This window comes from Simochromis diagramma, unplaced genomic scaffold (genome assembly GCF_900408965.1).
Source record: "Simochromis diagramma unplaced genomic scaffold, fSimDia1.1 OVJJ01000567.1, whole genome shotgun sequence".
NCBI lineage: Eukaryota > Metazoa > Chordata > Actinopteri > Cichliformes > Cichlidae > Simochromis > Simochromis diagramma.
This window is the reverse complement of record NW_024386973.1, coordinates 156,268-170,060: the sequence shown is the minus strand read 5'-3', so window position 1 is coordinate 170,060 and position 13,793 is coordinate 156,268. Positions and strand designations below refer to the sequence as shown.

Genomic DNA, 13,793 nt, shown 5'->3' with positions numbered 1-13,793 from the left:
ACTGGTCTGAGTTATGTTTGCTGATGGATACCGTGGTCGATGAAGTCCTTTTCCAGTGCGCTGTCAGTGGGATCGGTGATGTACCGCATGGCGAGGCTGTTCTCTCCGGCCGGATGACCATTCTGACACGAACGAAGAGAATCAATGAAACACCTCTGTTTCATCAAAGCACGTTCATTAGAATGAAACACAGAGGAAATAAATAGCTGTACTTCTGGCCACTTATGGCGAGTGGAAGTAGACGGTTTACATTTACTTGGGTCACCAGGGGGCGCCGAACACTTTCTTAAGCACAATGTTTTTTCATGTAACACTTATTAAAATGTTTGATAAAACATATAGACATGTAACAATGTGTCTTTAGACTAGATTAGACTACAATAGGTGTGTGTGTGTGTGTCCATACCATGGGCCGGTCCTTATGGTTACCCATGCCTCTGTAGGGCAGCAGGTATTCGTCCGGGTCAATAACGTCCTCGGTGTCGTCGGTGCTCAGCAGACGAGAGTAAAACCTGCTGTCTGACGGACTTGGCAGGTCCCCCTGACAAAAATAATTAATGTAGTCGAGTTTATGGTGTGTAACAGTTTTTTTCTTTAAAGACGATCATTATTGCTTGTTCATTTTTATTATAATGATCATCTTCTGGATTGAAACCAAAGAGAAACAGCTTTGCATTTATTGGAAGTTTGTTTGAAATCATTTTCTCGTGTTTCTTTTGAACCGCTTCTTTCTACACACCGAAACTTTACATTCCCTGTTAGTTCTGTGCAGTTAATAAATACTAATATTATTTCATTTTAACAGTTTACTCATCTATATTCACCGAATGAGTTAGAACACACGTTGATCCCAAACTGCTTAATTCTCTAATAAACAGGAAGTAAAGAGATGAACTGATGATATGATGTTTGTCGGGTCTAATAATTCAACTATGTTCATGTGGTTTCATAAAAAAAATCTCAGCTGTAGATATTTCTAAAATACTTTTTCTCCTGGATTAAATTTATTCCTGTTTTGTGTCTGAATGATCCAGATCGTGACATATTCTCCACGTGCACCCCGTACTGTGATCAGAATTTGGTTCTTTACATTTAAAAAATTAATTGTATCATACTTTAATTCATCATATGCCAGCGCATTCAAGAGGAAACAAAAAGAAAAGACGATGGACGGTTTTCCATATGAAAACAAAATTGTTTTATTTTTCTAATATCTTCATTTTCAAAACAGGAAAAACTGAGTTAAATGTGATCATTAGAAGTAGAAATGCTTTATCTTTTTCTAATCAGTTAACTTATTAATTAGGTTAATTAGGTGTCAGCTTCCTTCTTTCATTTTCAGTAAGAAGGTTTTGGTTTATTCCTGTAGTTTTTTGATTACTATAAAAATAGATTATTGTTAAGGTTAAAATGTAAATATTTTTGGATTGTTAATAATAGAACTGATTTGCTGACCAAGTGATTTACCTTCATACAGAAACACTGAGTCCTATGAGCGTAAATGATTTCTCACAAATGTCACAAATATTCGACCGATCAGACCATTAGCTTGTTTAACAACAGTCCCCCTGATGTGTGTGGTGAGTCAAGAGTTCACGTTCAGCACAGCTTTTGAATGAACAAATGTCTGAGAAATAAGACAATATTAATATTATTACATGTAGAAAATATCTGGACAGTCAGACGGTAAAGGATCTCCATATTACCAACCCTCAGTGAAGAAAATCTTTTTATAAGTGTTATTATACAAGTAAATGACATGAAATCCCTGGTTTACCTGTATGACCAGGTATCTGGACGGGTCGCTGGCCATCTTGGAGAACTCCACCATCAGCTCTTTGAACCTGGGCCGACTGGACGGGTCGATCATCCAGCCTGCAGAAGCAAAGTGGATGATTTTCAGTCTTCTGTACAGCTGAGCTGCTCCAGACTTTATATTCGTGTTCGTCATACCAAAGAACTTTTAGTACTTGATGTAGAATTTTTTTGTCTGACTTCATGAAATTTAGACCGTAGCCTGGAGCCATTGTAAGACAAACAGACGCCCGATTTGGAGACATGATGAGTTTTTTGTGAAAAAGCGCCATAACTATTTAAAAGTTTGACACCTTCATGTTCCCATCAAGGCGCAATTTTTCTACCAGCACCACCTGCGTCTCGTCTTACATTTGACCATGATCATGTAGACATCGATGGTGCAGATGGGGGGCTGAGGCAGCCGCTCGCCTCTCCCCAGCACCGTGGCGATCTCGCTGGCCGGGATGCCGTCGTATGGCTTGGAGCCGAACGTCATGATCTCCCACACCGTCACACCTGCAGACCATCGACTGTTAGAGCAGACTCAGCGCTCGGTAAAACCTCCGTCACACAACAACAGACACGATGAAGTAAACAACATGAGTTCAAGGAGGGTTTGTTCCTGATGAGAATTTTAATGATAATGATCATTTTTATTTGCATGTATATAAAAGACAGAAATATGTTCTGGGGTCCGAACAGTGAATCAGTAAGTAAGCATCTTGAACCTGAACCGTTTTTCTTTCAAATGCCCAGGAGGGGGCAGTCCTGTCAGACTGAAATCTATGAGAAGATCACTCTAATGCTCACTGGATCTATGACATCAGAGAGCATTTTAGGAGTTTATGGTCGACCTCTTGTGTCAGGTCATACACAAGACAACAGCATGTTAATGGTTTCAATTTTAATGTTTCCATTCGAAGTAAAATAGACAATAAAGCAGACGATTCTTTATGGAGGGCTACCTCATGATACTTTTTTATATCCAATCTGCTTCCACTTATCAAATTCAGTGTCGTGGGTGGAGCCTATCCCAGCTGTGATAGAACAGCTGTCTTTTTATGTCACAGTAAGAAAATAACTTTTTCAGGTGTAGTGAAACAAGTAACCAGTGGGCCTTGTGCAGGCTAGAGAGCCACAGATTGACCCACCGTAACTCCAGACATCACTCTGATGGGTGTAAGTCCACTGGAGGATCGACTCTAATGCCATCCACTTAATGGGAACCTGCGTTAAACAGAGGAAGACAAACACACACAGACAGGTGAGGAACATTTTAACAAAGAAGCCCAACATCCTGTCTGATTTAGTCTTTTGTGGTTTTGTCCTGATAGAAATCAGCTCGTCTCCGAGTGCCAGTCACATGAAAACACACCTTTCCTCCATCAGCGTGATATTCCTTCTCATCTGCCGTCAGAAGCTTGGCAAGGCCGAAGTCGGTGATCTTGACGTGGTTAGGACTCTTCAAAAGGACGTTCCTTGCAGCCAGGTCACGATGCACCAGGTGACGCTCCTCCAGGTAGTTCATCCCCTGCACACAAACGTCATGCATGCACACAAGTTTTCAGTATGAGTAAAACCAGCTGTGTGATAACTGGCTGGGCTGCAGCACCAGTATCTCTGCAAAAGAAATGAAGTCCAGAAACTGCAGGTGATGCTGACTAGGGATGGGTACCGGTGTCCGGTGCCATGATGGCACCGGTTCTGACATAAACGGTAGTAACCAGACCGAAAAGCAGCGCACATTTCGGTGCTTTATTTCGGTGCTTTTTTTTCCTGAGCTGTGATACACTTCTAGCCAATCATTTTACGTTTCCGAGGATAGTAGGCGGGGCCAGGTACGTACGTTCTGTTAGAGCAGAGCTACAGATTAAAAATGTCCAAGGCGAAGCGGTCAAAAGTCTGGCTGTACTTCACAGCAAAATATGCAAACTCAGCAGCCTGCAACAAGTGCTTTAAGCTGATACTGTGATACTGTCAAAGGAGGTAACACCAAGAATCCGATTAAACAGCTGGCGACGCATAGCGTTTTTTTTAAAAGCCGAGAAATGCGCCTATTTGATAGCTTGCTGCGAGACCTCACACCGTGCACGTCGGGTGGGTTGCCAGTTATCGGACCCGGAGCAACATCCCCCAAAAACCCGAAGAATAGAGTCCTGGCCCCTAGCCCTGCCAGTGTAGCAGAAATGATGAGGATGATGATGCAGCAGCAGCCGTTCTTCTCTGCGTGAGTAGCTTAATGTTGTTCATGTGTAATTTACGTTGAGTAGGCTAACCACGTTATTACATTAATGCACGTAAGGTGAACTAGCAAACATCATCATAGCTACATGCGGCTGTCTTCTTGTTTGATGGCAGATACTCCCTTCACCCTGGCCAAAAAGGCTAAAATGACCAAAGAAAAAGTGGGAAACAGTTAAACATGAGAGGTTTTTGGACAAAGTTTGTGTTTTTTCCATTGTTTAAGCACTGCTTCCAGCCAAGAGTGATACCATATATGCCCCATAGCTGCAGAAAAGGCTAACATTGTTATCTTTTTACAAAAAAAACCAGCTGAACATGAGAGGTTTTTGGACAAAGTTTGTGTTCTCCATTCTTTAAGCACCGGTTCGAGCACCGTTTAAGCACCGTTTCAAAAGTACCGATTTGGCACCGGTATCGGATAAAACCTAAACGATACCCATCCCTAATGCTGACTCCAACAATCGTTCAGTGTCCACAGATCCACGTGTAAAAATGTCAAAAGTTACAGCAGAAATAAACATGTTTACAGCCTCATACAAAAATGTGTAAATGACTGTAACTCATCTGTGTAAATTGTTTGTTTTTGTTTAACTTCTTCAGGCTGCTGCCTTTAGGGGGCGCCAGAGCAGCTCATCTGCCCCCATCTCCCCCTCTCCCAGCATCCTCATCTGTCACACCAGCTTTTTGCACGTCCTCCTTCACTGCATCCATGAACTATCTCTGAGGTTTTCCCGTTTTTCTCCTGCCATCAGCTCCATATTCAGCACCCACGATCCCATCAGCACACTTTATGAATGGAGACTGCTCTCATCAGGTTTCACTGTGAGCCTCTGACCTTGTACCTTGTGATTTTCCCAGCGCTTAAAAATCCAAATCAGACTTAAAACGGACTAAACAGATTAGCACACGGTTTCTTGTGTTTGCATTAATGAGCCTCAGCAGGCTTAAAGAGAGCTGCACACTGAGCTGGCGCCTCAGGCAGGAGAGTTTCTCCTTAGAGGAGGTCTTGCTGACCTCATTTACTCACCTTAGCAATCTGGACACACCAGTTGAGCAGCCACTGCGCCCCAATGCTATCCCTGTGGTGCCGGACATAGTCCAGCAAGCAGCCGTACGGCATCAGCTGAGTAACCAGCTGGACTGATGATGTCAGGCAGATTCCCAGCAGGCGGCACACATGAGGGTGATCCACACTCGCCATCACATACGCTTCCTACACAGACAGCAGTGTTACTGAGAAACATCCACGGGAAAGTCTGAGCTACAGATGCAGCTGTGGAGCATTTTTAACTTCAGTGCGCCCTTTAATCAGCTCAAGATTAAGATCCAACTTTTTTAAACCACTTAAATGTAAGAAGATATTTGGTGGAGCGACTTAAAATTCAAGACACAAAATACTTAACAGTCACTAACAATGTGTTTGTAGAGCAGGAAAAAGAAGAAGCACACAGAGGAGTCTTACATCCAGGACTTCTTGGTTGGCTTTCGGTGACGTGGCCTCTCTGAGAACTTTGATGGCTACTGGGATCTTCACATTCTCGCCTTCAGGGATCCACAAACCCTAAACAAACAAACACTTTATTCTGTCCAACTAGCAGGAGTGCGACTGGGCTGTGGTGCGTTCAAGTCTCAAGTGTTGGATGACAGCAGCATTTCCTCTGCTGCACTCACATGACTAAACATTTAAAGTACCACCATGAGGGGATCATTCTCTTGTATCAAACATATTTACCTTGTACACCGTCCCAAAGGCGCCGGAGCCGAGCACCCTGACCTTCTTAAACTCGGTCTCCTTCAGGATCCTCAGCAGTGCCTGGTTAGGTGCCTGACCACTGGGGGTCAGCGGCTCCACCAGCTACAACATTTGAATGACAAAAGTCATCCGATAGCATCATATGTAGAGAGACTTCAGTTCATATTTTAGAGCTACCAACCAAATCAAACCCAGGTTCATCATTAATGCATTCATTTTACTATCAATCACGTTTTAAATGCAGAATGAAAAGCAGAGTCTTCACCTCTCTCTCCTGCAGCAGGCGGCGTACAGTTCGCTTCCTCTTAATTTGCATTCGTCGTAGCAACACAAAGATGATCAGCGACACAATGACGAGAAGCAGGAGCCCTCCAATCACACTGGCCGCCAGTGTAGAGTGTGCAAGAGAGCTGTGAAGAGAGAGCGTTAAATGATGCTGACAGCATGCAGAGTCATAGAGTCCTGTTCAAACTGGAGATGGCACGACACCACTTTTTTATTCCCTATACCGATATCATAAATTTGAATATCGGCCGATACTGATATAAATCTGATACAGTGCATTTTATAATCGGTAAAACTTTTTTTTTAAAATATCTTTCTGCATTTTGTATAAGTTCATACTCAAGTAAAAAAATATTCTGCTATACCTGTATGCAAAAAAAAATACACTGCACCCAAAATATTTCATAGTTCAGCAAAACTGATCAATCTAATAAACTTAAACCTGCTCCATCCTCCATATTCTGGTATTTTAAAGAGTACTTAGCAGAAATATTAAATAACCTAACTAAGAGGGTTGCAAACTCCCAGAAAAAAAAAAAAAAGGGAACCACCCCCCACCTCATCATGATTAATCGACGTAATCAACTTTAATTTAATGTGCGTGTAAAAAATGCACAGAAATCAATTATTTTTCTACAATAATTAAATAGATTCAACATCTTTCTTCTACAGAACTGCAGACTGCACAGATGGTACCTTTCCAAAGGAAAAAACACTATAGCTTACTAGGGTATATTAGACTTAACAGTTATATATATACAGTAATGGACTTCTATACATTTTACATCACATGAAAACTTTGGTTGTAAGATTCAGATAATTATTTATTAAAAGCTCGACATTTTAAATGAGAATAAGAAAGTATGTCTTTGTGCCCCCTTTCCCCTGTTCATGCCCTATCGCCCCCCCTGGCTAACCTTTGCTAGACCCGCCCCTGCACAGTTACGTCAGCTACATAGAAAAAGATCCTGGTGTAGAAAGTAATATTAAATAAATTCTAACAACAGTTGATCAAGCTTAAACGTGCTGCTGTTGTTCAGCTGCTGGTTTCCTCTTTCTGGTGCAAAGTGGGCCAAAAACAAACAAGAGAGACGGAGTCCCGACAGAAAAGCAGATCAGCTGATCATTGATCAGTTTCATGACTGAAGTAGCAGCAGGAGAGGGAGAATGAGAGGCAGACGCTCCATATATATATATTGTTGAAATGCAAATGTTTATTTGGCATCATCTTTTCTGTGTTGATTTCAGTTAAGATACAACCAATGATATATTTTTACCCATTGCATCCAGACAATCCAGGACCAGAACACCTGCAGACACACAGACACAAAACATCTTAAATCCAGTGTTAGACGCTCTGTTTAACATCAGCTGCTCTGCCGACACCCTCAGCGGGGATTCAGCAGCATGCGCCTCACCCCTCGCTGCAGTTCTGGTGGCAGGACCGGCACTGGCCCATTCTGTCGGCGTATTTCCAGACCAACTTGCCTCCCTCTCCCTGCACACCATGAGGGCAGTGTGGCACGCAGTGGGGGCCATCTTTAACATGGGCACACTGGGAACACTTGTCAGGGCCCTGCAGGTGGGGATGATGATGGGGATGTTCATTTTCTAAACCACGATTTATGATTTTTGTCTTTGTACAAGGACCAAAATATTTACAGAAAAACAAAATGTGCCAAAAAATGTTTCATTCTCAAAGCGAAATCTACAGATTCCTCATGTTTCCTGTCCCGTTGTTAACACCCTTGCTCCTGTATTTGTCTGCAGGATTAATTTAACATCTACTGATCATGCCCTTTTTACCTTAATTTTTGATATAAATCTCAAAAAGAACTAAAAATATGTTTTTAATACACAAAATCTTAAAGATCTGCTTTGAAAAACCTTAAAAAGTTTGAACTTTCAGGTTCAGACATGACTTGAAGAAGAGTAGGAAGTATTAATTAGAAAAATCAGCAGCTGTTACAGTTGCTTGTATGCTTTGACTGTCCGATGCTATTTCATACTGTACACTCCTCCTAGCAACAATGGCAACAATAGCAGTAGAAGCTGCACTGACCGGTCCGGAGCAGGTCAGCGACCCGGTTTGCAGCAGACACTCTGGGTGACACTGGACACAGCTGCCATTTACCTCCACCTCTCTGGGTTCCCTGCAGGAGGACACAGAGAAAGATCCAGAGTCAGTGTGCAGAAGCTCACCGGGGGAACAAGAGCTCGGTTTTCTGCACTGATGGAAATGATGGATTTCCTCCAATAGCCACTTAAGGCTGTATCCAGCAGGGGGCCCAGCCCCACAGACTCACATGTTACAATGAATTAATTCATAATTAACTAACCTTCTAAACAACTGTTCAGGGGTGACTTGTTGTGCAGCTATTTTCATTAGAAGAAGTATTTCCTCCAGTTTTGATGAGTGAAATTCTGCTTTTTTTATTTGTTTCTGAGCAACCTGCACTCATCTGAATTACTGGTATTTATGTTGGGGAGTGTAGTGACTGCAGGGACAATGACGACTTTTACCTGGATGTGTGTGTGCTGTAGAACAAGTTTATTTGATTTTAGATGTTTGTGTATCATCTGTGTTTGTGACATTAATTGTGTAGAGTGTGAATATTGAGAGACTAGGTAGCAGCTAAGGTAGCAGCCAAATTTAGCAGCAGCACCAGGTTAGCTTGAGGTTATGCCTGTAACCTCCGTTCTCTGAGTGTTGGGTGTAGTGATTCTGTAAATTTAGTATTAAATAAAAATATATGTAGAACCTAAAATATTTTCAGCACGTATACATGTCTGTGTATCTACAAAGTTTATGGTTGAGCTAGCTAATCAAGCTAGCTAATCTTAGCTGATTACTTTATTCAGCTTCTGGCTGAATATAAACGGACAGCAGAAAGCCTGTTTTGAAGCCTGACAAAAGGCTTCACAGAGACACAGCAACTGCTTCACTAATGTTTAAAGTCTATAACTCACCCTTGCAGCAGGTTGCACGACACCACACAGCGGCCCTTGCGGTTGAATTGCCGGCAGGACAAACACATGGTGGGCCCTGGACCCCAGCAGCCTAAATCTGTACACTCCGTGTCACAGGTTTGATTGTTCCTCTCTGTGTCGCAGAGACAAGAATATTGTCTTATTTCTCAGACATTCGTTCATTCAATAGCTGTGCTGAACGTGAACTCTTGACTCACCACACACATCAGGGGGACTGTTGTTCAACAAGCTAATGGTCTGGTCGGTTGATCTGAATAGGTGGGCCCACTGGTCTTTCCAAACATAACATAACTCGGGGTTATTCTTCACTGCCACTACTCCGGCACTGACCTCCTTCAGAGAGCGCAAACCCAGCCACCGCAGGTGCTTCAAGCTCACCACGGCCAAACTGTGTTTCCTGAAGAGCAAGAGTCCATAAGAGGGGGGTACAGAAACAATACAGAGCCACCATCAGCACTCTTGCTGGTCCAACAACCATCCATCCATCCAACATCCATCCACCAACCATCCATCTTCTTCCGCTTACCAAATCATGTCATGCTGACACTGATACTGAGTAAAGTCTGAAGTCAAACGAAACACAGACCAAATATCTACATATGAAACCAGTGTTGAGCTACACTTCCATTTGTCAGAGTGCAAAAGAAACCACCCATTATGCAAGCAGATTTATGGGCCCAGAATAGCTCAGAGGTTTAGTTGTCATAGTTCCTTTATAACCTTGGTGTAAACTGTTATCAGTTTGGAAAGAAAACCCCACATATTTCACATATTTCTGGTATTTCTGGACAGTGAGACTCACGAGAATGTCGTTCTTCCTCTGATGATCTCCAGGTTCTCAAACACAGACAGAGAGGTCAGATTCTTGGGCCAGAACTGAATCATCAGGTAACCTGGACGACACAAACACTGGTTGTTGCTGCAATCTTCAAAACTTTAACAACTCCATGAATCAGAGGGCAACGAACTACAGATTCAGTTAGTGTGACTCCCATTGCTCTCAGGCTGTAGACCTACCAGTGATTTCCTTCACTGTCTTGAAGTTCTCCAGCTTCTCGGGCTCCATGGGTGGGATGTTGTAATGTGGATCCCTGGAATGGCAAATCAGCACAAGTCATTGACACAGAGGACGGCCTACTCAGCTGACTGCACCGAACATGAATAAGTCATTTATTTCTGTCAGGCTAACTTAAAGAAGCCTGTGTTTCATGACAGGCGAGCGTTGGCGATGTGCTGAGGTGTTGCTGTGGGTATGATGCTGTTAGCATCCAGCTACCGTGAAGTCGCAGTGTAACACTGTGATGTTTAGTGGGAGGAGCTCCTCACCCAGTGAAGGAGGATTCAAGGATGACGACGTCACCGTTGATTTTGGTGCAGTCCTTAAACAAGTCAATGTTGGAGGCGTTGATAGCGATGGTGTTGATCAGAGTGCCAAACCTGACCCCGTCACATGCTGCAGGAGAGAAAGAGCTGGTCAGGTGATTTGATTGATTCTCAGGTGTCTCTCACTCGCGCGCTCTCTACCTTTAGGACAGGGTCCGTCACAGTCTTTGCAGCGTTGGATTCCATTCTCCTTCACCTCGTACATCCTGTTGCTACAGGAACGAACACACGAGCCTTCAGTCACCACGTAGTTATCTACACCCAACCAGAAGCAAACAGAGCTCATTAAGGACAAAGACCATGTTTAGGTCTCTAGCTGGAAGCTACATTGTTTTCAACCCTGTCACACTGAGGCTTCCAGGGACACCACCACAGGTGGATGATGTGACTTATGTGTAAGTCCGTACGTGGGCAGGCCTTGACGCAGGTCGCTCCAAAGGTGAATTTGGCGTTGGGGTTTTCGACCACCTGATGAAGTATGGAGTCATAGCGTTTCAAAGGTGGACACGCGTCTTTACAGATTCCATCATCGTTGAAAGCCCTGCAGGCCTGGAGAGCACGAGGACAGACAGAGAAAACAGCCTGTATTTAGTCTTTTAATAAGATGTTTTTTAGCCAGAGTTTTTTAAAACATCAATTCTGAAAAAGTTGTGACACTACACAGTTGTAACATAGAACGCATATCAAATCTTTAAACTGAGAAAATAAGAAAAATATGAGCTCATTTTAAATTTGATGGCAGGAACACATCTGTAAGGTAGAACAGGTCTATGTAAAGGTCTGTGAGCTGAGGCCAGCAGCTGTCCTGCTCTGATGAAGGATTCCAGCTGCTCAGCAGTCCTGGCTTTGTTCATCCTGTTTCTGGTTCTGTGATGTTCCAGATGTTCTCAGCTGGCCCAAGGTCTAGACTGTAGGCAGGCCAGTTCAGCAGCCACACAGCAGGCTGGGCCCAGGTGATGCTAGTCCAGCTGAACTTTCTAAAAATGTGTTTAATTACAGTTTATGAATTAACGAGGCGGAAGAAACTACTTTTTCCCGGGTAAGTTTGGATACCTTTTTTTATTTTAACATTAAAGTCTGTGTGATGATCTGAAACGTGAAAGTGTGAAAAATATGCAGAATTAAAAAATCAGCTGTTTTATGTCATGTTCACATCTGGAGCTTCTTCTCTGCATGATGGCGCTCTGATCTGCAGATGTGGAGCTGAGCTGTGAAACCTGTCACTGATCTCCATCACACAATCACACCTGCTATTAATGCAGTGCTGTCTGAGTCCCCGAAGTTCACGTCTATCCAGTGCTGATTTTTACTGATCGCTCCAGATTCTCTGAATCTTTTAATGATCTTATGTATATGTATATGTAGATAATGAAATATTCAGAGTCTTGTAAATGTGTCTTTGCTGATTGGTGAACACCTGCCCGTCTTGTCCTGTAAAAATCTTTGTCCCAGACATGCAAACTGTAACTGCAGCAGTGCTGTGTGAGGATTAACACTGACCAGGCAGTCGGTGGCCCGAGGTCCAGTGCAGCCCGCAGCACAGTGCTCGTTACAGCAGTCGACGGGTTTGGGCCCCCGACACCTCCAGCTGCACTGCTCTGCACACAGCAGCTTGGTGACTAACAGAAACAGACAGAGAGAGAGACAATCGACACGTACCATCATCGTGACTTTGAACGTACAGTGAACGACTGTGTGAGAGCAGGAAGGAGTGTGTGCTTACATCTCTGACAGTGATCCTGTCCGGCTGCCCAGCACGAGCTGTTATGACAGCTGGGGTCACACGTCTGACCTGGACACACGCACGCACACACACACACACGCACACACACACACGCACACACACACACACACACACACACACACACACACACACACACACACACACACACACACACAGAATTATGAAACCCTTCAGATCACAGCTCAGTGAGCAAAGGCTGAAAATCTGAATCTCTGCTCTGCGCACATTTCTTTGGAAAGTCGTCCTTCGTGAACACCACGCTGTAATTGCTGGCCTTGTCCACGATGTCCCACCAATCGATGGTCTCTATGTTGCACAGCAAAGGATTGCGGGTCACCTTTACACCTCCTTTCAGGATCTCTGTGAGGATAATGAAGCAGACATAGGCCAGCACGTCAAAACATTTTCCAACATCCTCCAACACGTCGCCTCTATAAACTATCTGTGAATAGGGATGGGTATCGAAAACCGGTTCTTGTTGAGAACCGGTTCCCACTGTTTCACTTCCTTGGAAGTGTTTGCCATTTTTGCAAACGATTCCCTTATCGATTCCAGTCGCCCCGAATGACGTCACCACGTTGCGGAGCGTCATTTACCTGGCAGGAAACACGGCGGCTCAAACGCTAAAAAGTTTGGTTATACTTTACGAGAACGGATGACAACAGGGCAACTTGCAATACTTGCAAAGTAGATATTTCATTTAAGGGAGGAAACACTACGAATATGCAAAAGCATTTGCTCACAAAACACGCGATGACCTTAAATGAATGTCGTGTTTTTAATTCTGTGAGTCTCAACCCAGCAGCAGCGGTAACGTTTGCACGTCCTCTCCCGTTAATGCGGCAGGTAAATAATCAACTAACAGTGCATATTATGTTAGCGCGATCTGCCTTATTACAAAACCATTACTGTGCATTTAGTGACCATGATGAGACAGACAGAGTCTGGCTCAGATGCTGGCAGTTCTCGCTGCAGTCTACCGGTAGCGTCTCCTTTCAGGCCAGGATAGACGAACGTCACCGAGCAGAGACTCAGTTTGTGGTCAAAGGCTTGCACCCGTTTGCCACAGCAGATGATTTTCAGTAAGTGAATGTGTTTAATTGTAGGCAGGGACATTACTGGATATTCTTGTGTAATTGCTACAGAATAATTTATGTTATACTTTGTTGTTGCTACAGAAGAATATTTATTTTATTATTTTACATTTACAATGTTTTTCCTGGGGACCCTGTGACCCCCCATTGAAGAGCCGTAGGCTGTGGATCTCTTAAGATCTCACTGTTGGGTTTGTAAGGCCATGTTACTCCTAAATTTCTATCTTGTTCAAAGAGAAGATATAAAACAAAGTTCTAAGCTAATCGACCTTAGTGTTCTCCTTTTTTAAAAAGAATCGATAAAGAATCGAATCGTTAAACAGAATCGAAAATTGAATCAGAATCGTGAAAATCTTATCAATATCCCTACCGTTGACCACAGAAACTTTTATCTGTTTTTATAAGCAGAAAGGATCAAACTCTACAGCACAGACATCATTTTCCATCGTGAGACACTGACAGCGATAATAACATTCATACGACTTGTGTTGTATGAACAGAT

At 43.3% G+C, this 13,793-nt stretch overlaps 1 protein-coding gene across 2 annotated transcripts in view; it reads right to left on the bottom strand.

The window, feature by feature from the left end:
- The window catches only part of LOC120738288 (melanoma receptor tyrosine-protein kinase-like), a 41,530-nt gene that overhangs the window by 3,192 nt on the left and 24,545 nt on the right, over positions 1-13,793 (bottom strand). For both annotated transcript variants that reach the window (XR_005696929.1, XM_040039477.1), the window contains exons 4-26: positions 12,423-12,557; positions 12,177-12,245; positions 11,954-12,072; positions 10,861-11,002; positions 10,595-10,708; positions 10,397-10,523; positions 10,088-10,161; positions 9,873-9,963; positions 9,268-9,467; positions 9,050-9,182; positions 8,142-8,232; positions 7,498-7,655; positions 7,357-7,389; positions 6,060-6,204; positions 5,774-5,896; positions 5,504-5,602; positions 5,069-5,254; positions 3,173-3,328; positions 2,949-3,024; positions 2,167-2,313; positions 1,778-1,875; positions 407-541; positions 32-122 (exon numbers count right to left, since the gene is read on the bottom strand). Coding sequence is in view for 1 of the 2 variants with exons in the window: in XM_040039477.1 (XP_039895411.1) it covers positions 32-122; positions 407-541; positions 1,778-1,875; positions 2,167-2,313; positions 2,949-3,024; positions 3,173-3,328; positions 5,069-5,254; positions 5,504-5,602; positions 5,774-5,896; positions 6,060-6,204; positions 7,357-7,389; positions 7,498-7,655; positions 8,142-8,232; positions 9,050-9,182; positions 9,268-9,467; positions 9,873-9,963; positions 10,088-10,161; positions 10,397-10,523; positions 10,595-10,708; positions 10,861-11,002; positions 11,954-12,072; positions 12,177-12,245; positions 12,423-12,557 (2,742 nt within the window). In the remaining variant the exon portion in view is untranslated. The remainder of the gene's footprint in view (positions 1-31; positions 123-406; positions 542-1,777; positions 1,876-2,166; positions 2,314-2,948; positions 3,025-3,172; positions 3,329-5,068; positions 5,255-5,503; positions 5,603-5,773; positions 5,897-6,059; positions 6,205-7,356; positions 7,390-7,497; positions 7,656-8,141; positions 8,233-9,049; positions 9,183-9,267; positions 9,468-9,872; positions 9,964-10,087; positions 10,162-10,396; positions 10,524-10,594; positions 10,709-10,860; positions 11,003-11,953; positions 12,073-12,176; positions 12,246-12,422; positions 12,558-13,793) is intronic.